The sequence below is a fragment of the Artemia sp. Qi Xiang Cuo genome, chromosome 9, assembly GCF_049724085.1.
Source record: "Artemia sp. Qi Xiang Cuo chromosome 9, ASM4972408v1, whole genome shotgun sequence".
In the NCBI taxonomy this organism is placed as follows: Eukaryota; Metazoa; Arthropoda; class Branchiopoda; order Anostraca; family Artemiidae; genus Artemia; species Artemia sp. Qi Xiang Cuo.
Genome location: NC_142802.1, coordinates 40,465,835 through 40,493,362, shown reverse-complemented (window position 1 = coordinate 40,493,362; position 27,528 = coordinate 40,465,835). Strand labels below are relative to the sequence as shown.

General features: G+C 35.3%; 2 protein-coding genes across 8 annotated transcripts in view; one reads left to right on the top strand and one right to left on the bottom strand.

The window, feature by feature from the left end:
- The window catches only part of LOC148948647 (uncharacterized), a 66,087-nt gene extending 55,175 nt beyond the window's left edge, over positions 1-10,912 (top strand). For all 4 annotated transcript variants that reach the window (XR_016142231.1, XR_016142230.1, XR_016142232.1 and 1 more), the window contains one exon: positions 10,687-10,912. Coding sequence is in view for 1 of the 4 variants with exons in the window: in XM_089094562.1 (XP_088950688.1) it covers positions 10,687-10,886 (200 nt within the window). In the remaining 3 variants the exon portion in view is untranslated. The remainder of the gene's footprint in view (positions 1-10,686) is intronic.
- Mef2 (myocyte enhancer factor 2) overlaps positions 1-27,528 on the bottom strand; it is a 192,528-nt gene that overhangs the window by 123,044 nt on the left and 41,956 nt on the right. For 3 of the 4 annotated variants that reach the window (XM_089094553.1, XM_089094560.1, XM_089094557.1), the window contains exon 2: positions 18,133-18,256. The gene's annotated coding sequence lies outside the window, so the exon portion shown is untranslated. The remainder of the gene's footprint in view (positions 1-18,132; positions 18,257-27,528) is intronic. The other variant, XM_089094556.1, reaches the window with a different exon arrangement.

Genomic DNA, 27,528 nt, shown 5'->3' with positions numbered 1-27,528 from the left:
CGTGGTCGTAGAAACTTCAAAAAAGGCTCATTTGATTTGAAATTCAAAAAGCTAGTGCCCTTTTTAATAGTCGAAAGTGATTGGAGGGCAACTTGCCCCCCCCCACACCCATCATTTCCCCAAACACATCCAATCAAAATTTTGAGATAGCCATTTTGTTCAGCGTAGTTGATTTCCAAATAGAAAATATATTTTTGAGGAGGACACTCCCCCACAACCCTCAGGGCAAGGGTTTTAATTTATGCCCTGGGGGCATATAAGGTTTTTATAGAAGGCGTTGTCGTAGAAACTTCAAAACAGGCTCATTCGATTGTAAGTCGAGAGTTCTAGTGCCCTTTTTAATAGTCGAAAATGATTGGAGGGCAACTCGCCCCCCCCCACGCCCATCCTTCCCACACACATCCAATCAAAATTTTGAGATAGTCATTTTGTTCAGCGTAGTTGATTCCCAGATAGAAAATTATTTTTGAGGAGGATACTCCCCCACAACCCTCAGGGCAAGGGTTTTAAGTTATACCCTGGGGGCATATACATTTGCCATAGAAGGCGTTTTAGTCGACACTTATCAACATGTTGAAACGAATGTATATTAAAGTGATAGTGCACTTGTTGATATTCGACAGTGATTGGAGTGGAACTCGCCCACCCCCCCCCCCACGCCCATCATTTCCCTAAACACTTCCAATCAAAATTTTCAGATAGCCATTTTGTTCAGCGTAGTTGAATTCCAGATAGAAAATATATTTTTGAGGAGGAAACTCCCCCACAAGCCTCAGGGCAAGGGTTTTAAGTTATGCCCTGGGGGCATATAAGGTTTTTATAGAAGGCGTTGTTGTATAAACTTAAAAACAGGCTCATTTGATTGAAAATTAAAAGGCTAGTGCCTTTTTTAATAGTTTAAAATGATTGTAGGGCAACTCCCCCCCCCCACTCCCATCATTTTCCCAAACACATCCTATCAATATTTGCATATGTCAATTCTGTTTAGAGAAGTTGTTTTTCAGATAGATAATATATTTTTAGATGGATACTCACCCACAACTCTCAGGGCAAGGGTTAGATGTTTTGCCCTGGGAGGAAATAAAGATTTTATATAAGATGTTGTCGTAGATACTTCAAAAAAGGCTCTATCAATTGTAAATTATATGGCTAGTGCACTTTCTAAATTTTGAATATGATTGGATTGTCACTCGCCCCCCTCCCCCCACGCCCATCATTTCCCCACACATCCAATCAAATTTCCAGATAGCCATTTTGTTCAGCGCAATTGATTTCCAGATAGAAAATATTTTTTGGAGGAGGACACTCCCCCACAACCCTCAGAGCAAGGGTTTTAAGTTATGCCCGGGGGGCATATAAGGTTTTTATAGAAGGAGTAGTCTTAAAAGCTTCAACACAGGCTCAATAGATTGGAAATTAAAGGGATAGGGCCATTTTTAATAGTGGAAAATGTTCGGAGGGAAACTAGACAACCCCCACGGCTCACAGTCTCCCCAACAAATCCAATCACCCTTTGGTGATAGCCCGTTTGTTTAGCATTTTTTCTTTCCAGATATAAATTACATTTTTGAGGAGGACAGTCCCCCACAACCCTCAGGGCAAGGGTTTTAAGTTATGACCTGGGGACAATAAGGTTTTTATAAAAGAGGTTCTCGTAGAAACTTCAAAACTGGCTCATTCGATTGGAAATTAAAGGGCTAGTGCCCTTTTTAATAGTTGAAAGTGATTGGAGTGCAACTAGCACCCCCCCCCCGACGCCAATCATTTCCCCAAACACATCCAATCAAAATTTTGAGATAGCCATGTGCAACTAACCCCCCCCCCCCGACGCCCATCATTTCCCCAAACACTTCCAATCAAAATTTTGAGATAGCCATTTTGTTCAGCGTAGTTGATTTCCACATACAATATTTATTTTTGAGGAGGACACTCCCCCACAACCCTCAGGGCAAGGGTTTTAAGTTATGCCCTGGGGGCATATAAGGTTTTTATAGAAGGCGTTGTGGTAGAAAATTTAAAAAAGGCTCATTCGATTGGAAATTAAAGGGCTAGTGCCCTTTTTAATAGTTGAAAATGATTGGAGGGCAACTGCCCCCCCACTCCCATCATTCCCCCAAAAACATCGAATCAAAATTTTGAGATAGCCATGTTGTTCTGCAATGTTGATTTAAAAATAGATAGCATATTTTGAGGAGGACACTCCCTTACCACCCTCAGGGACCGGGTGTTAAGTTATACCCCGGGGGCCGATAAGGATTTTATAGAAGGCATTGTCGTAAAAACTTCAAAACTGGTTCATTCGATTGGAAATGAAAGAGCTAGTGCCCTTTTAAATAGTCGAAAGTGATTGGAGTGTAACTAGCCCCCCCCCCCCCCACGCCCATCATTTCCCCACACATCCAATCAAATTTCCAGATAGCCATTTTGTTCAGCGTAGTTGATTTCCAGATAGAAAATATATTTTTGAGGAGGACACTCCCCCACAACCCTCAGAGCAAGGGTTTTAAGTTATGCCCTGGGGGCATATAAGGTTTTAATAGAAGGAGTTGTCGTAAAAACTTCAATACAGGATCATTCAATTGAAAATTATAGAGACAGTGCACTTTTTAGTAGTTGAAAATGATTGGAGTGTAACTACCCCCCCCCACCCCCAACAGTCCCCCAAACACATTCCCATCCAGAGGTTGATATAACCCTTCTGTTAAGCGTAATTGATTTCCAGAGAGAAGGTATTTTTTGAGGAGGACACTCCCCCACAACCCACACGGCACGGGTTTTAAGTTATGCCCTGGGGTCATATAAGGTTTTTATATAAGGCGTTCTCGTATAAACTTCAAAACAGGCTCATTCGATTGGAAATTAAAGGGCTATTGCCCTTTTTAATATTTGAAAGTGATTGAAGTGCAAATAGCACCCCCCCCCGACGCCAATCATTTCCCCAAACACATCCAATAAAAAGTTTGAGATGGCCATGTGCAACTAACCCCCCCCCCCCCCCCCGACGCCCATCATTTCCCCAAACACATCCAATCAAAATTTAGAGATAGCCATTTTGTTCAGCGTAGTTGATTTCCAAATATAAAATATATTTTTGAGGAGGACACTCCCCCACAGTCCTCATGGCAAGGGTTCTAAGTTATGCTCAGGGGGCATATTAGGTTTTTATAGACGGCGTTGTCGTAGAAACTTCAAAACAGGTTCATTCGATTGGAAATTAAAGGGCTAGTGCCCCTTTTAATACTCGAAAGTGATTGGAGTTCAACTAGCCCCTCCCCCCCACGCCGATAAGTTCCCCAGACAAATCCAATCAAAATTTTGTTCAGCGTAGTCGATATCCAGATAGAAAATTTGTTTTTGCGGAGGACTCTCCCCCACAAATCTCAGGGCAAGGGTTTTAGGCTTCGCCCAGGGGGCATATAAGGTTTTTATAGAAGGTGTTGTCGTATATACTTCAAAACAGGCTCATTCCATTGGAAATTAAAGGGCTAGTGCCCTTTTTAATAGTCAAAAGTGATTGGAGTGAAACTAGCCCCCTCCCCCCGACGCCCACCATTTCCCCACACACATCCAATCAAAATTTTGAGACAGCCAGTTAATTAAACGTAGTTTTAAGTTCTGGAAATTAGGTCTTTAAGGATGACAACTCCCCCACAGCCCTCAGGGCAAGGGTTGTAATTTAAGGATTCTCCGAATCCTTGCCATTATTTCTTATGGAAGGGATGTTCGTATAAACTTTAGAGAGGGCTCATTTGACTGAAAATTGAAAGTTCTTGTTCACTTTTTAAGAGTCAAAAGAGATTGGAGGGTAACTAGCCCCCCCCCCTCCTCCAAGCCCTAAATGCATCAGATAAAATTTTTGAGATAGACATTTTCAAAGTTCTGATAACAAAAAACTCCCGTGTCGACACAGCCCACCAGGGCCCGGCGGTAGGCGTTTTAAGTTATGCCCTGGGGCATAACTTATTAAGGGGGGTTTATAACTTATGGGAAGGGGTTTTGTATGGGAAGAACACATAGGAAATCTATTATAATTATCTAACTTTAAGGTTAAAATACATAATCTGTGATAGATGCAAAATTGCTTTGGCACACAAAATCCTATTAAGGTCAATTCCAAACAGTCGTGATCCCTTTGTGTCAGCAAGTGAAATGGTCAAAACCCCCTTATTGGAGCTATTTTTTCAATCTATTCATTGCTGTCAATCGCTGTCCACAAGTTATGCAAGCTGTCTATTGTTCATATATAAGGTTTTTATTAAAGAGGTAATCGTATAGACTTTGAAAAAAGCCTCATTCGATTTAAATTGAAAGTTCTAGATATGTTTTTAAAGTCAAGAATAATCGAAGAGTAAGTACCCCCCCCCCCCCGCCATGCAATAAAAAATTTAAAATTTTTTCAATCAAAAAAGAACAAAAATTAATTAAAAAAAAAACTGTACGAAAAATAAGTTTTTAAAAGAAAATTAACGACCATTTTAAACTGAAGCTCAGTTGATATAAATACATGTTAAAATTGAAACTCAAAACAACCAGAAATACTTTTAAAAAATAAATGAAATCCGAAACGAATAGAAATTAAATACACAATCATAGCAAAAACATACAACAAGTAATAATATAATTGAATAAATAGATCTTAAAGCTAGTAATTCTTAGATTGATTATGAAAATCAAGCTTAAAACGAAAACAAATATTTTGCTATTAAAGTATAAATGAAACTTAAAACGAACAGAAATTAAATAAACAATCAATGCGAACAAACATACAATATATATTAATGTAAATGAATAAATAAATCTTAAAACGAGTGAAACTTAAAAAGAATATGCAAATCAAGTTTGAATCAAATAAAAATAACTACAAACAAGAGTTTGGGTATCGCCTCACTGCAGAAGCCTAAAACCTACTGCGTCATTGGCACTTTACTGAAAACGAATTATATTACAAATGTTTTCTTTTGTACTTAATATTGAAAATAAATATAAAAATTACAGTAAAATTTTGAACTGATGAGCTTTTAGCAATTAATATCATTATGCATCAAATATTCAGTTTAATTTGTTAGTTCTTTTCAAGATTGGTCAAGACAAATATAGTTTCACTACAACAAAATTTGGATACTGCCCCCTTCTTTAACTGTAAAAACCTAAAGCCTTCTGCGTCATTGGTGCTTCACTGAAAACGAATTACTCGTATATTACAAACTTATTATTTTCCAGTTCTTACAGCATTGTAAATGAAAATAAAAATTACAGTGAAAAAAAATCTTGAACTGATGGATCTTTCAACAATTAATATCATCATATATCTAATATTCAATTTGATTTTGTTTATACTTTCCAAGACTGTTCAAGACTCATATAGTTTTGCCATTTTTTTTTAACTCTGACATTTTTTCTAACTAATCGTGTTAGTTTGTTATGAAAACATTCTATGGCTTCTAGGCATTTCTATTTCAGCGGAAAACTGCACCTCAAACTTTGTGGAACATGCATTTTCTTGCATGAAACACAAAAATATAATAAAATGTCAAGTTTCGGAGTGTTCCACCACTCGCAAGCAAGTGCCATTGGTATTTTTGAATCCGCATGGTCAATTTAGGGGGTGGAGGGTAGGCTAATTCTCATAGCAGCCCCATTCCGTCGTGGTATGATTCACATTTTCAACCCCTGGCGTCCGGACTATCATATAATCTACCAAGCATACAACTACCCCAAATCAGTATCAATACATAGATAAAACCCAAAACGAACAAAAATTAAAATAAATATTAGAGTCAAACTCAAAACGAGCATAAATTAATATGAGTAGAGTTCAAAACCCCTATGCTTTCTAAAAGCCAGAATTAAATTTGTACTTTACTGGAAAAAAAATCAAATGAGTTTACTGAAAAAAAATGTGCATTGTCAATTTAATTTACATATACTGATATTTATTCCCTAAAATCTTAATTAATTTTTTATTTCTTAAAGCTAGAAAAGTGAAAATATTTCAAAGAATTGTTTTCAGTAAAGCGCCAATGACGCAGTAGGTTTTAGGCTTCTGCAGTGAGGCGATACCCAAACTCTTGTTTGTAGTTAATTTTATTCGATTCAAACTTGATTTGTATATTCTTTTTAAGTTTCACTCGTTTTAAGATTTATTTATTCATTTACATTAATATATATTGTATGTTTGTTCACATTGATTGTATATTTAATTTCTGTTCGTTTTAAGTTTCATTTATACTTTAACAGCAAAACATTTGTTTTCGTTTTAAGCTTGATTTTCATATTCAATCTAAGCACTACTCGCTTTAAGATCTATTTATTCATTGTTATTATTACTTGTTGTATGTTTTTGCTATGATTGTTTATTTAATTTCTGTTCGTTTTGGGTTTCATTTATTCTTTAATAGTAATTTCTGGTCGTTTTGATTTTGAATTTTAACAGGTATTCGTATCAACTGAGCTTAAGTTTAAAATGGCCATTACTTTTATTTGAAAAACTTATTTTTCGGAAAGTTTTTTTTTAATTAATTTCTAGTAGAAAACTTCTCTCTCCCATAGACTACAAAGCCCTCCCTAAGCTCACATACTGTAGGCTCAAGGATAAGCAAAAACCGTCCTTTTTGGCCCCATACAAGAATTGCACAGCTTTCCAAAATTTAATCTTGTATTTATCAAAATCAAGTCAAACTTAAACGAACAAAATATGATTCAATAGATGAAACCTAAGACAAACAGTACTAAACATAAGTAATTTATTCAAACTCTAAACAAAGAGAAAGTACCACAAATAACAGCGGAGCTACCAATCCCACAAACCCTAGGGAACCATTTGTGCTTTACTAAAAGCAAAATGTATTTGTGAGTTTTTCTTTTTCACTAAAACTTTGAAAAATGAATAACTGCTCGAACTTCCAGGAATTCATTTCTTATCTATATGAACATATTCTTAAAAAAAAACAAAAACAATCTAGTTTCATTAGCCTAATACGCAATAGATTTTCGTCAATAATTTTTTTCCCTTTTAAATTGAAATAGCCAAACAGGATATTACTTTCAGTACATCCAAATGTGTCGGAAATCAATTGGCATATCCTTTATTCCTTTATTGTTTTGCCGACTAAAAACATTGCTTCAGCAAAATAACTTATTTCATCAAAAATTAGCAAATGATGTTTTAAGTTTTATTTTGGTAACAGTTTTCTACGCTTATGAATAAAATTGAATCAATAGCAAAAAGTAAATCCCTTGAAAATAATCTATACACTAGCACAACATGGATATTACAGGAGATTTAAAACGATAATCGCATGTATTCCCCTCCCCTTAGAGGTCTAGGAGGCTTTGGGGGATTAGCACAATGCATTCATTGCATGAGTAATTAATTATGAATAAATCTTGTCTAAAAAAAAAAAAAAATTGAATCTTCCTATTGTTATTAATTAGTGTGCTGCTGTTTGGAAATAGTCCTCCAAACTAATCCTCCAAAATAGGGCACAAAAGAAATAAATGCGAAAGCTGCAATTTTACATTAATTCTGCAAGTTAGAATAAAGAAATAACGATAATACAGTTGGAGAGCCCATGACCTTCAAGTATCCAGAGAACTAAACGACGTGGGGGATTGGAAAAACCAAAGGAGTGTGCCGAGTTTTAGAGGATGCGCTGTGAAACTTCGGTGGACCAAGTATGTCACACAACAACATTACAATTACTGTAGCTGAGTAGCTAACTATTTGTTCAGAAAAAAAAAAACTAAGTATAAATTTGCGCAGACTTTGTAAATACAGTAGTTCGTCATTCCATTTTACAGGGTATCCTAACGTTAAAAGTTGATTTACTAGCCTTAGTAGTCTCACCAAGGACCGCTGACTGCGGGTTATCAACAATATCAACCCATCTTTTCAACTAATTAATTAAAAGCAAAATTTTTGAAGAACAGTTTTTCGGAGAGAAGTAAAGAGATATTAATGCCTAGAATGAGCAGAAATTAAGTCATATAATAGGTTGAAGAGACCAGAAACTGCTATGTAAAGATAAATGAAACCTAAAACGACCAGAAATTAAAATGAATAATCAAGTAAAACTTAAAAATACCGTCTACCGCTATGGATCAATAAATGAAACCTAAAACTAAATCAAATTCCGAGCAGAAATTAAAGGGAACACCAAAGTAAAACATAAACGAACGGGAATTACCACAAATGAAATGGAGCTACCGTCCCCAAAAGCTCTCTAAAAACTAGAATACCCTTTCCGCCTTACTGAAAAATAATCATATTTTTAACAGTTTTTCTTATATTATCATTATGTTGAAAAAATCAAAATTACTTATACTTCCCGGAATTCTGGCTTTTAATTATATTTAATTTTTGAGCAATTTTTATTCTTGGCCGGTCCGAAAAAAGTGTTTTTGGTCCTTTTTCGGGTCCGATCTTTCTGCATTGATGTCCGTTAGTCCAAACACTAAAGGATACAATTTTCAAGATATTAAAACAAGAGTTTTTTGGACCTTCTTTGAGCCAAATTTTTGGGGTCCGTGGCCTCGCCTCTGCCTTTTTACAATAAGGGGTCCGTGTCCCAGGGTCTTACAGATGTAAATTTCAAACTGATCAGAAAAACAGTTGTTTAGCCCCGTTTTGGACTTTGTAATGCACTCACAAACCCCAGAAAAAATTAATTTTTCCTTTGCGTTGAATACGATTCCTGAATGATTCAAGCTGATCAAAAATAGACGTCCTTCCTCATTTTAAGGCCTCGTGGGAGTGGGGCAACCTAAAAACTGAGTCCATATTGGGACCCCCTTGACCCAGGGATGTACGAGTGTGGTCTTAAAGCCGCTCGGCAAAACATTTTCGATTTTTTTACACCCTTTAAGGGTAAACAATTATTTTTTGTTTGTGTTTTGAAGGGGGAGCCAGAGGACATTGGGTTGTTTTGGCCCAAGAAATTTTGGGCGCAAGTTTCAAACCTTTCCAAAAAAATCTCTTTGTCAAAGAGAACCAAATTTTAATTTTCAAGTTTTTTATGTGCACCGGGGTTCCTTAATCCAAAGACTTAGATACAAGTTTCAAGCTGATCAAAAAACTAAGTTTTTTAGCTCTTTTTCTGACCCCATTTTTAGGCGAACAAATGGTTCCCCTCGACCCAAAGACTTGCAGATACAAGTTTCAAGCTGGCCAGATAACAAAGTTTTGTGGTCCATTTTTTAGGACCATTTTCATGGGGCCCATGGCTTCGGTCTAATCTATTTGTACTTTAGGGCCCCATTGGCCCAGGAACTTAAGATTCACTTTTAGTTTTAAGTTTTATCTTTAGTTTTTAGTAACGCACAAAAGACAGTCTAGTCGTTTATGGAGGGAGCAGTACCAGAATTATTGTTGGTGAAAATTAATCGACATAAAACGTTTACGAGGATGTGCTTGGTTATTCTATTTTAGATAAACAATTAGCTAAACAATAGTTCCAATTTAAGAAATCTATTTAGTTTTGAGTAAAGCATAAATGACGCTTCAAACTTTTAGGGGTTTTGAAGGGACGACAACATGACTTTATTTTAGGTAGTTTATGTGTGTTTTAAATTTGGCTTCCTTGTTGATTGCAATTTCTGTTTCTCTTAGGTTTCATTTCTTACTTCTTACTAATTTCTACTCGTCTTCAGTATTAGTTCGTTCTTTACTTTTTGTGGATTTTTTTTTTTCATTAAATCAAACAAAATATTTAGATTCGCGAACAATTCGAGCATTTATAAGGTACATTAATCAAGCGATAAAACTAATTCAGACACCCCGGAAACAATTACTTTCATCTTCCCCAGCCCCAGAGATATGGAAGAGCTTGGTCCCTTGAGTTTCCCTGATGGCATAGATCGGCAAAATCAAGAAAAGTTGCACATGCCACCACTGTTTTTTTAACCAGCCAGACATCCGATTTCATAGTGAAATCAAAACAAACCAGAGCAACAAGAAAAGTACGAGAAGCTAAACCATAAACACATTAGAGCACATTAAGGGGAATGCCGGAAATTGGAAAGTAAGACAGACAATTCTCACCAGATCAAGTGTTCTAGTTTTACATGTTCAATAATTTGAAAGATATCGAAGAAGACACCTGGACGAGCTGTACAGAAAACATCCAACACGCACAAACCTCAACTCAGCTAGATTTTTACTTAGTAGCGAAGAGGACAAACAGCCGCAATTTTTTCTATGGGGGGGGAGGGTTAAATGAGAAACGTGTACGAACAACAATTCCTTATAATTTGTCTTAAACATAGGGGCAGAGACCCCCTCCCTCTCTAATTGTCCATGCTACTAGTTCCTTTCTCTTGCTTTTTGCGTTTAATGCTTCCCACGCAACGGAGTTAATTTTAGTTGATATTTGACGAGCTTAGTGTAGGTATGTCTAAGAAGTGCACTACTTTTTTTTACTTTTACAAAAGTCAGGAAACGGATAATTCTAAAAAGAAGCATTATATTTAGTGTTTTCTAGCCTTTAAATCACTACTTTTAGCATTACTAAACGAGGCGTTAAGAAGGCAAATCGACCAAGTCCAATTTTCACTTTGCTTATGATATTAGGATCAAAGCACTAAACTGATTCCTAACTTGGCACGTTCACAACATTTTTTATATTTTTCACGTCAGGAATATGTGATTACTTTTTAGTTTTGTAGTTGTTGCTTTTGTTTCTTTTCCAGGCATGATTGTATGGAACCAGTGTTCGTGGAATTACCAAAACATTCAATTTAAACGGACATCGCGAGTTCTGGTGGCTTTTTCAAGAGCCGAAAGTCATCAGAGGGTAACTAGACTCCTCAAGTGGCATTTTTATTACCTGGGACCTATCGCAGTCAGATATGGTGTCACGTCAAAATTTCAGGATAGCTATTTTAAATAGAAAGGTCTAAAAAAATATGTTTCCGAAAGAAAGCTACTTTTTTTTTGTTGGCAGGGCAATTACCTTTTTTCGCTTTACCTGTAAAGAAGTGATATGGCGTCAAACTTTTTTTTTTTACCAGGCCACTTCGCATGGAAAGGGTGGCCGTTGAAACCTCGGAGGGGGATAATTCGTTGGAAATTTAAAGTTCTAGTGTCCTTCTTAAGAGTCAAAAGTTATTCGAGGGCAACCAGTCCCTCTCCAGCTCCCTTTCTAGCTACCCGCCCCATCCTCAGCCTCCAAAGACTTCAGATCAAAATTTTGAGATAGGCATTTTGTTCATAATACTCAAAAGGTCCAATAAAAATTGTCCCCCTTATGGCCCCTGAGACAATGGTTGTAAATTATGAAAGTTGCCTACTGTTTACATTTTGTTTTATTATTGGGAAGGGAGGCATGTTTAAACATGGGTGTCTGAAAAGGCTAGGGGTGTTAAGGTGAAACTTTCTGGGCATTTTGAGGATAAGTTGAACTAAATAAAAAAATACAATGCGTATCCAGATTGTCAAAAGGACATATCCGCAATATATCAAGAACAGCTAAGAGTACTATGTTGAAAATTTCAGGGCAGGTTAATGTGGATGTTGAACTAAATCTAAAAACAGCAAGTACATCCAGGTTGTCAAAAGGGATCCAGCTGAAACTCTAAGGAAACATTGGACACATCAAGTAGATTTTAAATTTTAACTTGGGAGGACAAAGGAGAGCTCATTTAGGACAATAAATTTTTGAAAAAAACTGAGATTGTGCTGATTCTTAGAGCAAACAAACATTCTTTTTCCTAAGTTGATCTGCTTGAAATTTCAGTCTATGAAGACACCTCCAATAAACTTTCATAGCCTTGGGAGCCAACCGGAAACAAACATGGCTGCCTTGATTATTGACGTCCTATCTTTATTTTCTTCTGTTTTTAAAGCAACAAATCAGAATTTTTTTTTTTTATAAACGACATCGAAATGCGTTTTTTTAAACAAACAAGCAGTTAAAACAAAATACACCGCAATATATGACATTTTTAGAATGAAATTGTCGATCAATATGTGTCATGTTCAAGATTGTAACAGGTTTGGGGCGAGAATTGCTTCAACTGTACAGAAGGCCAGAAATTATGCAGATCTTCAATCCACTTATTGGAGTGATATTTCACCTACACATCCATAGATGTTTCCATAACAAAATTATTATTAAAAGCTTTGGCAAAATTGTTTCCAATATATATATATATATATATATATATATATATATATATATATATATATATATATATATATATATATATATATATATATATATATATATATATATATATATATATATATATATATATATATATATATATATATATATATATATATATATATATATATGTATCAAGTCAAAATCTTAATTCTTAAGCAGAAAAACTGAAACAAAAATCATACAAATATTCATTTTATTAGCCGGCAAAAAATAATGTCAATAAAAACTAAAAGAAATTAATCTTTAAAAATAAAAAAAAATAGAAGTTTTCAAAGAAAAGCAAATAGCTGCATCAAACAAAACATGAAAAGAAATGAAGTCAAATAATAATTCAAACTTTACCAATTTCTTACACTACACTTCCTTTCCATTTACAATTTGAGACGAAAATACATTAGGAACGGGTAAAACCCAGTGAAAAACAAGAAAAACCTTTTTATACAAAAATAACTATAGAAGTCTGAATATTTGGGCTTCACATCTGGAAGCCTTTATCAATGAAAAAAAAACGAAAAAAACTAAATTAAACAAAATATTAAAAGAAAAACAACAAACACTATACAAAAAAAAAGCAAAAAGGAAACCAAGGGACCCCCCCCCCCAAAAAAAATGGCAAAGCACAAATAATATAGCAACAAGGCAAGATGTCTACTATATATGTACTATTGTACGTTCGAACTATCTTTTGGCATGGGATTCTACAGATGAAACACACCTTTTTTTAAATATTTAGGAATCTTTCGAATAAAAAAGGATAAATATCCTCCCGAGCCATTGCTGGCGCATAGGGTGTCGAATCGACATTTCAGTTGCTGGGTCTTTTTTTCCGGGACAAGTAGCAAGCTTGTCACTCAACCTTGCTGCGGCGGGGATCGAACCCAGGGCCCAGTATTTCCAAGCAGAGCATGAATCCACTTTGCGACAACAAGGTTTACTGAAGGAGAGTCACATTACTTCTGCGCTACGGTAACTGATCTTACTTGTGTCCTAGGTTAAATCAATTACAAATGAAGGAACTGTTATGCTTGAAAAATTAAAAGAAGCCTTTCCATTACTAATTTGGCTCCAGCTCGTTGACTTTTTCTAAAGTTTATTTCATCTTGAACTATATTATTAAAGTTCAAACTTGTATGGGGTTGATTATGCATAAGTTCTTGAACTTCTTTGCTATTTTGATTATATATGGTTTTAGCCTACTTTTGATCAAACTATTAAACATTGGATTTAATTGATATTCCGCTTTATCTCTATTTATACTAATTCCCTTATACAAAGTTTCTTTTTTATTTCTATAATTTCTCTAGAACTTTGTCATAGCCCTATTTTGTTTCGTCAAACTTTATATTATGGTGCCGAAGATTAGATAGACATTAGACAATAGATTCTTCCTAGATTCCTAGACTAGACTTTTAACCAATGTAAAATTCTTAAATAAATGATTCATTTTGCTAGATTTCCATATCAGAAGATTATTCGGACGCACAATAATATCCGTGGAGCAGACATCTTACCTTGTTGCTTTATTGTTTGTGCTTCGGTGCTTTACTATATTCGTTTTTGTTTAAACGTGAGTTTTCCTGTCGTTTTTCCTTTTTTTTTGGAGCGGTTTTTGTGTTTTTCTTTACACGTTTTTTTTAAACTAATTTTTATTTTTTTTTTCGTTGATAAAGGCTTCCGGATAAGAAGCCCAAATATTTGGACTTTTATAATTATTTGTGTAATGGTGTTTGTTTTTTTGCTCTCTTATTAAGAAACTTATCCGTTTTTAATAGATTTTCGCTTTAAAAGTCAAACTTGAGCCAAACACGAATCATTATCAATGAAAAAATTACACCCAAAACAAACATAAAATTCAATGAATAATCAAGCCAAACTTAAGACGAAAGGAAATTACCTCAGACAGGATTAGTGCTAACGCCATCTAGGCCTTTTAATAGCCAGAACGGCATTTGCACTTCACCAAAAAAAATTATCTTAAACGTTTTTTACGTTAATAGATCCAAAAATTGCTTGGATTTACAGGAATGAATATAATTATATATTGAACAGTCAGTTTACTTTCATAAGTTCTTTACAGTATTCCTGGTTATTATGGAAGACGAGATTTATTCATAGGATAATCCTCTACACTAATCACCCCAAAGGCTCCTTGGCATGTTAAGAAGGCAGAAGACATACGAGTCACTTACTCAGAGAAGAAAAGTCACTTACTTGCAGAGAAAAGGAAAAAATATATAGAATAAAAGAAGTAAATAGATTAGACAATTAAATAGAGTCCAGTGAATTCTGCACAAAATAAGAGAAACAAAATAGCTTCTAAGAAGCTAAGAAATTTCTAGTAATTTATTTTAAAAAAAAACCTAAGAGAGTGGCACCTACAAGCCGAATCATTTTTCACACAATAAGATTCGCCATTACAGGTTGAAGCCTGACCTTGCAAAAGGAGTAAAAGAAACTTGAATACGAATTTTTGTATTACGAAGATAATAATTATGTTGATATGAGGAAAGGACGGCGGAACACTTAGGGGCTGGGGGAGGTCATCATTAAGCTGAAAAAAGAAAAAAAAATGCACTCGAAAGAATATATACCGATTCGAAACTAAGTGAAAGGATAACTCCAGAACGATTAGTTTCCTGAATGACGTTTCTAGCTTCGTTGTAAACCTTAGGAAACAGTTTTAAAAGAAGGAAAAGCTGATATCCATAAAACAGTAAGAAATATAAGATTGGATCAAGTAATGAAAAAGAACCTTCAAAATTAATCCAGGAACAGTATGTTTGAGCTTCCTTAAAATATCGAATCTCCTGCATATCTTCATTTTAGTCAAATCAATGAGCCTGTGTTTTAACTTAATATTTACTAGAGTTAGTGGCTCTTTTCAGTTCACCTAGAGTATCAGTCAAAGAAAATTTCACCCACGACAAACCATTTCTTACATCCCGGCTTTATGGTAAGTTTAGACACCCTGGTAAAGGGACTCATGGTCAATAATAGTATTCATGCAAAAACATAGTAAATGTTCACACTTGGGGTGTGTCATTGGCCAGATACTCTACTTCAATAATACCGGCAGCGGTTATTAATGTTTCAAGACTAGCGAGTTTTGTTTCTTGCTTTTTTCCTCCTTCATCTTTCTCCTTCATTAATGCTAAAATTATTTGTTGTTCAGTATTTACTATTTATTTTCACCTCTCCACTGAATAAGGATCACAAAAGCATCAAAAATCTGAATTCTAAATTAAATTGGATTTGTTGTTTTATGAAAATCCATTCCGTTTATCGAGTTTTTCTCCTATATTTAAAGCCAGAATTCGAGTCTTAACTTAAAGTGACAAGTACATTGTGAAAAGATCAGCATTAATACCAGAAAAATGGCAAAACACTTTTTGTCATCAAACACTAAATATATTTCGTAGAAGCCAATTACACTAAGCCACATTCCAATATGGACTCAAAATTCGTCATACAAGACGACCCTCCATAGAACATTCTAATTACTCAAGTCCGAAAGTCAACACTAAACCCCATTCTTGTTGAATCAGACAATAAGTACATTAAAGCCGAAACGGATAAGTTCGAACTTTCTTTTAAAATTTCTCCAGCTTATTGAAGGGCTTCGGTCGAATTGGCCACTAAACGGTTCGAATACTGTAAATTGTTACCAACACTTTCCATTAAATATAAAATATCTTTTGTCAGGCTGATTTGATGAACTCCATACTCAGTTCAGAACGCCCTCGATAGCCAAAGACAAAAGTAAACAGAGAGATTCCTGAACATTTTTCATATAAATATTCTATAAAATATAAAATACACCTGAAGGCGATTTTGAACCACATTCATATGGCCAAATGTACTTTTTAGACCTGATGAATCTGGTAAAGAGCCCCTTGCACAACCTTTAGATTACGGGATCTCTCGTAACCCAATGGATCACTTGGAAGAAATATTGTGAGACATAAACAACTATGCTAAAGGTTACATGACAATGCAAGTAGTGGAGGATGATTTAAATCAGCCTGTTGCTTCAGTGGGGCAACAGCCTCGGATAGAAGACAAGTGACAATGTGAGTTAATATTTAAAAGCCTGCCGCGTACAGGGTCGGATTTAAATCTGTCACCCCTAGGCTCAAACAATTTTTTTCGGGGAAACACACAGATTTACGGAGAAATCCCCAAAATTCGGGGTTAGTGGAAGCCCTGACCAGAAGGCAACTGACGAGTGATGAGCCAAAAGTAATGCAAGAGAGAGGTGATACCCAGCTCACAGCTGCCATTCTTGGGAGACATCTGACAGTTTATAAGCGGCTACGGGATTCCTGTGTTGTTTTGAAACTACTTTTCTATGAATAGGCAATAGGCAGCGCAGCAGCAAAGTGCACCTAGCACTTTGACGATACGTCACATAAGTCCAGTTTTTGTTAAGAAAAAAAATCGCTCAGTGTTTTGTTTTTGCGTCCCTTGGCATTGTGCGCCCCTAGGCCCGGGCTTATGCGTAAATCCTGGCCTGGTCGCTTAGCCGTTGGTCTCATGGTCCTATATATATATATATATATATATATATATATATATATATATATATATATATATATATATATTTATATATATAACTGGTCAGATCAATGATTAAGTATAGTTATATATTAGTTATCAGTTTCATCAAGGATTAAAATCAACAAAAGACTAAATCATGCAAATAAAATGATCTTCGGCTTCGATTAAAAATATCGATTGAGAAATGAAATTTTCCCATGAGAAGTAGCAAACGAATATGAAAGAAACTGAAATGAGCTTATATAAGTTATCAAACCTAATAATGTATAAATTAGTATATACTGTAAAAAAAGAAAAAGAAAAGAGAGTGCCCACCAAGATCATCAACCGGTGTCAACGTGCCAGTCAAGATTCTTCTCGGTTTTGATTCCCGAAGACTTACCAGATGTATTTTCCAGCCAATGAATCAGATCGTTTGAATATGTTAATCTTCTTTTGCAATCGTCTTTTAAACCCTTGTGGTACTTACATTAAAAATCGTTCTTACGAGCTTGGCAAATAAAATATTATATTCTAGGGAAATTTTTTCACAATGTGTGAATGAAGAAATTGAATGGAAATCGGCCAGATATTAAAAAAAAAATGCACCCAGCCAAACCAACAGAAATTACCCCCCAATAACTATCGCGTTTTTGCATCTCAAACTCCCTGAAAGACAAAAGTATCATTTGTACTTTACTGAAAACTAAATAGATTGCTTAAATTGAAAATATTTTACCTAAGGGATTTTTCTAGAAATTCAAAGTGTTTTTCCAAAAAAAAATCCACAGAAAAGTATTAAAACCTAAAACGAAAACCAAAAAACATGATGATATATTTTATATGATTATATGTAAACATGATTATATGTATATATGTATATATATATATATATATATATATATATATATATATATATATATATATATATATATATATATATATATATATATATATATATATATATATATATATATATATATATATATATATATATATATATATATATATATATATTTATATATACATATATTGAAAATTTGGATTTCACTTTAAAAAATTATGTATGTAGGGAGCCCCGCAAAAAAAAATTCCAATTGGGCCCCGCATTTAGTCGATCCAGGCCTGGCAAAATAGAACTATTAATCAAAGAGTTTATGATTTTAATTTATCTGAACTGCTATGTCATCAAGTACAAGCGTTATTAGCACACTTTAAAAACTGAATAGCTTTGAATATTTCCATAAGCACAGTAGAAAGCTGCAGGCTTCGACAAAATTAGCTTTTGACATTGCCTCAAAAAAAAGCTCTAGTCTTAAATTGAATGTCCATAAAAAGACAGCAGTGGAACAGGTTTCTCAAATAGATTCTGATGGTAAGATATATAGATACGACAAAATGTTATGGTAGCAAGAAGAGGTGAAAAACTTACCTTACTTTAAATAGTTGGGCCTGAAAACTTTTTAAATGGTTTGGACGAACATCCTAAATAAAACACTAATAAACGAACTGACATTTAAATTAACTTCGATCGTCAGAAGTTCTTTGATAGAGACCTAAAAAAGACCATTTGCGAATTAGATTTAAGTTATGTAATAGCATTTAACAATTTCATAATTGGAAGTTATCTCATAACATTACATTAATAATGTAATGAGACCTAAAAAAGTCCAGCGAGTCTTTTTAATAAGAAAATTAGATATCAATATTTTGTCTATCTCTGTGACAAATTCATCCCTGGAAGGAGACATAAATACAGGAAACATAAATCAAATCAGAATAGTCATATGAAAAGAATTTAAAGAACATTGGTCTGATGAGTGCACGTTAATGAACAGAAACGATGTCCTAATGGAAAGGCTAGGTTAAAACAACAACAAATCATGGCAATCTTCTTGAGGAGGTAGGAGGGGACAATTGAAGAATTGCTCATGGCAATACGACATTAATAATCAGCGCGATATTTTGAAACTTCAAGGAGCACTTGTTTTATTTCACTAACAGAGCTTTTTTATTCTTTTTACTTTATGATAAGCAACAGATGGTACTGATATTTTTCAACTGTTTTAAACAACAAGATCTCTCTTTACAAACACAGCAAAAATAAAATATACAAAATAACCGTGAGGAATTTTAAGTAAATACAAACTTCAGAGAAGCTTAGAAAAATGATTTTTAGTAATTCTGAACATTGTTAAATAGCCTGTGACGTCAATTATAACATTCCCATTGTATCACCTTTATTTTTGTGTAGCACCAACCGTTAATAGTAATAAACAATATTACAAATAAATCCAAGTAGTTTAATTCGACTGTTAATCAAAAACAAACCAAACATAAAAATTGGAATTTTGAAAACAATACACAAATGAGGATGGTCGAAATATGTAAAAGTAAGAAAACTTAAAGGGTTTTAAAAGGGGGAAACACCAACAAAACTGAACAAAATTGTTAAAATTTATACTTTCCAAGTGCTCCAAGTGCCTCAGAATCTTAGAAAGGAGCTTTTAGTCACTATTTATAAATATGTGATTTTGATTTGAATTTATAAATGCTCTCCATTTAATTCCATGATTTCAACAGACAAAAATCATCATCATCAAAATTTATCCATCCTTAAAACGGACAAAAATTATCACTTCGTAGTCTATGCATTACATTGTAACAAAATTAGCGCAAATTGAATCAGTGCCTGCTTTATTGAAAGTATAATCTTATACTCTTTCCGGAATATCAACGCCAGGTAACACGTGCCGCCACCACATTTGGTACTTAATATATTTAAATAACCAAGATCATATTCATTACAGAAGTTTGCCCAAACAACAACTGTCCAAAATGTAGCCAGAGTCCCAGCCTTATCCACTCCGATAATGGCATAAAAGAGTTCAATTTTGGTGCCATATAGCCTTTTACTTGGGCAGTATCGAGATAAATTTGTATATATATAACTGGAAAAAAAAAACTCGTAGATATAAGCATTAGTTTTGTAATAAGCTCTTAACACACCTCTCTACAACCTTCCAGTAACCTAATTAAATAAAAAAAACAAGTTTTTTTAACTGAAAGTAAGGAACGACGTTAAAACTTAAAACGAACAGAAATTATTCCGTATATGAAGGGGGCTGTCCCCTCCTCAACGCCTCGCTCTTTACGCTAAAGTTTTTTTATTGTTTAAAAAAATAGAGTTGTGAGAAAGTCAAACTTTAGCGTAAAGAGCGAGGCTTTGAGGAGGGACAGCCCCCTTCATATACGGAATAATTTCTGTTTGTTTTAAGTTTTAATGTCGCTCCTTTCTTTCTGTTAAAAAAACTTGTTTTTTTTATTTAATTTTTGAAAGTTTTTGAATTAATGTAGGTTTTGATTTTTGCTCACCGTACATGAATAATTAAAAAAAAATTTCATATTATTTGGTTAAATGGCTTTCTCGAAACTTGTTTAATTTTATTTACGAACGTTTTTATTAGTAATAAATATACGTAACTTAGAATTAACTTACGTAACGAACTTCTATATTCATAAATTTTTAACACGTATATTAGGGGGTTCGCCCCCTAGTCAATACCCTGCTCTTTAAACTATAGTTCGAATTTTTTTTTCCAGTTCTTTAAAAATGACCTCTTAATCACAGTCAGTTGATCAGTTGAAAAACTTGTTTTTTTTTAATTTAATTCCTGATCTTTTTCTTTAATAATGCTGGGAAATCCGGTGCCCCCTTCATAGCAGTGTCCCTTCCCCCCTGCAAACTTCCGTCATGGAAAGATCCTTCCATATAGCCCCCCACCCTCTCCTTCCCCCACCTACCAGAAAAAATCTCCTCTGAAAAAGTCTGTAGACGTCCCCAGCCCCAATACTATATGTTAACATTGAGTAAAGTTCATAACTTTCATCCCTCCCCCCGTGGACTTTGGATGATCAAGTCATCCTAAAAGTCATTTTTATCATATTTTCGACCATGCTGAACAAAATGGCTATCTCAAAATTTTGATCGGGTGACTTTGGGAAAAAAATGAGCGTGGGAGGGGGCCTAGTTGCCCTCCATTTTTTTGGTCAATTAAAAAGGGCAATATAACTTTTAATTTACTTTCCAATGAGCCCTCCCAATATATTCTAGGACCACTGGGTCTATACAATCACCCCTGGGTAAAAAAAAAAAACAAAAAAAAAAAAAAAAACAAACAAACAAATAAACACGCAACCGTGATATTTCTTCTGGCAAAAAATGGAAAAATCGACATTTTTGTAGATAGGTGCTTGAAACCTCTACAGTAGGGTTCTCTGATACGCTGAATATGATGGTGTGATTTTCATTAAAGTTCTATAACTATTAGGGGTTCTTTCCCCCTTTTTTGAAAATCAGCCAAATATTCTCAGGTGCGTAGCTTTTGATGGGTAGCACTAAACTTGATGAAAGTTATATATTTGAAATCAGCATTGAAATCTGATTCTTTTGATATATCTATTGGTATCAAAAACCCGTTTTCTAGAGTTTCGGTTACCATTGAGCCGGGTCGCTCCTTACTTACAGTTCGTTACCACGAACTGTTTGATTACACTGAGAAAAAAAACTAGAAGAAAAAAAAAGACATACCAACACTTTTCACGCTGAAACACAATTTTCTGCGGCTTTAAAGATAAGGAGTGTAAACCGTCGATTAGAGTAGGCCATAGAAATTTCAGTTTTAGGTTATATAGAGTTCAATGGTTCACTTTTTATTTTTTAATTGCCTGCACTTTTGAAGGTTTCATGTTTTTTTTTTTTTAATTTCCAAAATTTTTTTCCGTAACTACAACTTACTGTTGAACTTGGAGACCTTATTTCGCGAGCTAGAAAGCGAAACCGGCTTAGCTTTCCATAGTTTATTTCTATTTTTCGCGACAAGCGGAAAACTGCCATACGGTTATTCGCAAGAAGACTCATTTGTCTAGACTTGGAAAGCGAATCCAAAACGATAGTGGAAGTGATAATTACTTCAAGAAATGAATTGCATTTTTGAAAACATTGCATGATAGTGACAAAGAAAAATTATTAACACTGGTTTATGCCTAAAAATTAATTATAACACTGCAAGCGTGGTCAGTTTTTAGATAACTTGCCTTTTCACTTATTAATCGCGACTAGCCGGCATAATTTCCATTAGCCTGTTTTATAAGCCGGCTTCGCTTTTCATTAGTTGTTCGCGACTGGAATCTTTCAGCCGCTAAAACAAAGCTTGTAGTGAAAACCCTCGCTTAGTCTGGGTAATCGTTACCATTCCTGAATTAGAGTCAAAATACCATGTTTTTTTTTCTCAAAAGACTGTTTGTTTTGACACATTTGTTAATTTTCAGTTACTATGGCCAAATGCTGGCTGTTAACAAGGTTGCAAATACGGTTGATACCGTATTCCTCAGCCCCAGGCTACAATTTTATTCAGGAACTATAGCATTTTTAAGCATAAATAAAAAATCTTTGTATATAATAGATATTATTCATAAAGTGAAGGCTACATTAAACGAAATCTGGGCCAAATTTTAAGAAAACTGGCCGCTAAGGGCTTATTTGCTATAAAGTTATTTGACAAGAGTTGGTGCTCTGTCTTTACCTTGGGCCTTAATCCTTAAAAGAACCAGAAAGTTAAAAGGGAGTAGACGAAAGCAGAGAGAAGATAGAACAAAGGAGAAGGTGCTTGCTCAAGTCATCTATTAAGCAGTACGTGAGCAACAAAGTCAAATGAGTTTTTGAAGAATCATTTGGCCATCTCAAGCGTTACTCTGGTGCTCGGATAATAGACTGGCTACAGTAATTCGTCGTGGGAGCTCACCCCTGGTATTTTTGGAATTCGCGGGAAACAAAACCATACGAACGTGCATTAAATTATTCAATGAATTGACTTTTTATCTTTAAAAAAAACCAGATAATTTGATTGCAAAAAGATCTCTTGTGAAAAAAATTACTGATATAGAGTAAATTTTCCAAAGCTCGTTTCTTTGCAGCAGTGATCTTCGAACTGTCATGATGCAAATTCAAGGAATTTTCCGCTTGATGTAAATTTAGAGTTTAGGTTGAGGGCTTCAATTACAAATAGAAATTCCACAAGCTCAAATTCGTACAAAGCAGAACTCGCTAAATTGACAGCTCTCATTGAAAGCATACCAAGGACGAAGGAGGTTGAACTGATCGATTGCTGGAACACTCATTAGGAAACAGTTGGTGATTTGACAGTATATTTTCGTTTAAATACAAAAGAAATATTTAACAGTGCATCTTTTAGTGTTTTAACTATGTTTCAGTTGGACATCCTGTAACATTTTATTGTTATAAACTATCTCGTGCACTCCCATAATTTTCCTAGTAGACCAGTTTCAGAGCATATCAACATCAAAAAGTGGAAACTGACGGATGATAGTTTTACTTTTCAAATTTAAGGCGTTGTGGCAAGGTTCTTTTGTTTTCCCCATTTCAACAGTTAATCCCCCAAATTTTTTTAAAATAAATGCTTGAAAATATTGTAACTAAAGGGGTGGCCTATTTATCAGGTTATATTGATATGTTACGCAGTGTTTTGTTCTCTATTGGTAGTTTGTCACGAGACATTCTGTTATTTATTAGTAAATCAAGAAGACAACAATAGAAACTTGTTAATAGCAATAAATAATTTTATCTTTCTTCTTCTTCATTTCAAGATGAATTTAGAAGGATATAGCATGTCTCAGCCAAAAAAAGGATCTGTCAAAGAAAATATCTTGTCAGGTTGTCTTTGTTCTCTAGAGTTCCCTTACACTATATTTGTTTCCAAGTGGAAGTGGTTTTGAAGTTGATCTTGTTGATATTGAGGTCAAGATGTTTTTCTCAAGTAAAGGTATTATTAATTTGTAATGTTTCTTTGTTGGAATTATTGTTAGAAGTTGATTTTCTGCTTAGGTGGCAAAATAGACCAGATACGACACTACTCTGCTACTCGTGTTAAGAGGCAGTGGTTATTTCTGACGCTCGTGGTTAACACTTGAGAGACAGAACAAAGTATATGAGGAGAAAATTTTCTGTAGGGTATACTGTTCTTTATTTACCCCTTTCATGGTAATTAAAAGAAAGTTTTCCCTAGTGACAGCAAAAACCGATTTTAAAAAATATAACGCGTAGAAATAAAGTCATATAATCAAACAAACTTAAAAATAGAAGAAATTACTGAGAATAAAAAATTGAAGCCTAGAACGAACAGAAATTAAAATAAATAATCAAGTCAGAGCTTAAAACGAACAGAAATTACCAGGAACAAGATTTGAACTGTCGTTCCCCTCAAACCCAAGAAAGTACACAGGTACTAATTGGACTTTACTAAAAACTTAAGAACTGCCAATTAAACACCTGTCTTAGACGTATCTTTGGAATACATTGGAATAATAAGCACACCAACATCTGTGTATGTAAAATTACTGAACAGCTGTTTGAAATTGATAAAATTATGAGTGCTCGACGGTGTTATTGGGGTTATATGGTGCGGATGGGCGAGGATCACCTCTCTCATGATGTATGATATTGGCTCTTCTGTGAAATAAGCATACGCGAACGAGAGAATAAAATGCTTGGACGTTGCTTGCAGAAGAATACTGTACTCGGGGGGCTAATAATTGACCGTCGCAGGTGTCCCTTCCTTCATGCCTCCGGCTGTGCCTCCGTGCCTCCGGAACGGAGGCACGTGCCTCCATGCCTCCGGCACGCCTGAAACAGCGTGTTCCTGGAAGCGAAGGAACACGGTTTTATCTTTGGGTTATGGAAAGCGTACGGCACGTTTTTCATGACGGCAAACCTTCTCCTCTTGAGAGGTTATCTTTACTTGGTCGTCTTGTTTACTGCGTTCGACGTTAGATATCCTGGTTCCTAAAAAGTGGACATTATGCTTTGAACGAGAATGTTATTACCACAAACCTTTACCATTGCCTAGAGATAAATATGCATTCCCTAGTGCTTCTCATTCGTCGATTCAAACGGCTTGGGCTCTAACGTCTTTTTAAACTCTCCGACATGAATAGCCAGCCGTGCGAAGATTTTTTAGGAAGATGTGGTCTCAAACCTGCACTTACAGTACTGTAGTAAACTCTTTGTTCCTCCAACTTCTACGTCGAATTCGTCGATATGAAAATATAATAGATTTTGAAGCTCAATATTCTAATGAACATTTGTCGTTGTCCAAGGCTCAGCGAGTTAGATCAATTGGTCTTGTATCTGTCAGTTCCGTCCGATTTTTCTTTGCCCGGGGACGATGAAATCAAGCTCGAGCTAGGGCGAGCTCGTATTGAAAGCCAGCGAATAATGAAAGCCTTGATACCCGACGACGTACTTTCTGCTTTCGGTCACAAAGTATCGAATGTTCGTCTTTCTGTACTTCACGACAGTGACTCAGACGATGACTCAGAGGTAAATACTCTTTCCGATAAGCAGGAAAAGGCTTCCACGACTGAAACTGAATCGGGCTCGGAAAGTGACGGTACCTTTGAAGATTTACCAGAGGTTGCTCACTGAGTGAAACACTAAGTTGATAAAAATTGGGCTTGTGAGCCTTTGATGAACATGAAGTATTCTAGGTTTTGTCTCGTCAAGACTTCTGACGGCTACATAACACCAATAAAAAAAATCCACGCTGTTGTGGCTTCTGAGGGAAAGCTCTGAGAAGCTGAGCAGTCATCGATTAAAACGCGTGATGGTCCAGGGCCGACGAGTAGGACTACGTGTGTCGCCACAAACCAATGCAGAGGTCGGTGTGAAATCGGAATTGCGTATCGGTGAATGGTGCGTTTACAGACCGGTTAGCAGGGGAAAGAAAGTATTAGTTGGGCGGGTCATACAGTTTGGCTACATGTCTGGGCGAAGATGCCACTCTGTTGACACGCAGAATATGGCAAAGCCGTTCCCTGACAACATAGGAATTCTGTGCCAGTGGTTCCGGCTGAAAGCTGATCTCACATTAACTGCCGCATTGGTAGACCAGGGTTACTGTGACTCCAGCCTGTATATCATGCATTCAGCAGAACCCGTTTCTATGGAAATTGGCACCAACATTGTCTTCGGCTTTGGCTAAGACGTATTCACAAAGCTGGATTCATTTAAGCAGAAGAAAGAGTTTTACTTTTTTTATGGCTCTTCAGCATCGCAATCATCTTGTTAAAAATGGCACATAAGTATAAAACTGACTTCAAGACCATAACCACCGTCATTACTACGTTCAGTGAGTCAACAAAAGGAATTTTGTTTAACATTTTTCAGAGGTAGTTGCTATTTTTTTCCCTCCCCTCCTCCTCTCCACTCGGTGATATTTTAATACAAAAACATATAAATCTTACAACTTTATACATTATCATATCACCTAAACTTCAAAAAAAAAATTAAATTTATTATATACCAGTCAATGTATTAGTGGACATGAAGGCACGCAATCATTTAACTTTTTTCTTGCCAAATATCTATCACTCCCCCCGTTTCAGGGTGTCCCTCCCCCTCTAGGAGACGCTTTTCCGGTGGCATTTTTACTTCAATTTCTTAAAATTCCTATCCTTCAATTTTGACTAATATGAATTCAAATTTTAAAGGTGGTCTTCCAAAAGGCTTACTCTTACAACTTTAAAAATTTTTAACACGAAAAAAACTATTTGCTCTCCTATAGACTAGGCATCCTTCGTCCACAAGAAACCCATTCTTGCGGTGTCAATTTTTTCCTTTTTTTTTTCTTTTTTTTTCAGCCATTATTACGACCAAACTTAATCAAAAAAAAAAACGAAATACAACAAACCCATCAACAAAAAACAAAAAATAACCTTAAAACCGACGTGCATGAGGGCACAGAACTGAACAGAATCTTGAACCATGTCTCCTACGGACGAGGAGGCCACCCACGGCGGGGCTGGTCCTTCCAGCTCAACTGCGTGTGCCCCTCGTCACACATTCGCTTGAGTTCTTGATATAGTTTTATGAGTCTCGGATACATTCCGAGATTTAGGGCAGCGGAAGCGATGAATACCATCGGAAAACTTGTTATGCTCAGTAGAAGACTTAGTAGTAGAAGACTTAGTGTTTATACTTGTGCTAACCGAGCTTAGTTTGATTTACTGAAGTTCATTTGTCCAGTTTCTTAGGGTTGTCATTTGAGCTGCGATTATCGAAATGATTACTGAACCGTACCAATAAATAACTGAGAAACTAGTTATTTTTTTTAGTTGGTTGCTTTACTTAGCAATTTTTACTAATAACTCGGTAGTAACAGTTTTTCTGACTGTTGCTTTACAGTTTTCTCTTCAAATACCAAAAGGCCTGGGTTTAATACCAAGAAATTTGGATTCTAAGTACATTCGGGAAAAAGGGTTATTTTTTTCTTCCGGATTCTTTCGTGTCAAAGCAGCAGATTTTTTTTTTTTTTTTTTTTTTAGTACAATTAAGAATCCGAGATCCAAGGGTGCGTCATGGCACATCCACTAAACAGAAAAGCAGGTATGATAAAAGGGAAAGGGACGTGTGAAGACGTTATAAAGGGCAACTTTTACCGCTGGCCAAGCCATATTGAATAGGGCTGCGAAGCGTGACGTCACTTCAAATAACGGGATATTCAAATAACAATGATACGTGGATGCGTAGACACGTTTTTTTCGGAACTTTGGCGAATTATTTTGGCCTAAAATATTTGTCGTAGATCCTACTAATCCACCAGAACGTTTTCACGTCGAAATAATACTAGGAATATTGACAATCAGTTGTTAGTTACAACTAGAAACCACGTTTCACGGTACTTTGAATTTCGCACCTTGCTTTTTACGTTATTACCGCGCAGCCCTATGTTGTATAACTTAAAAACCGTCT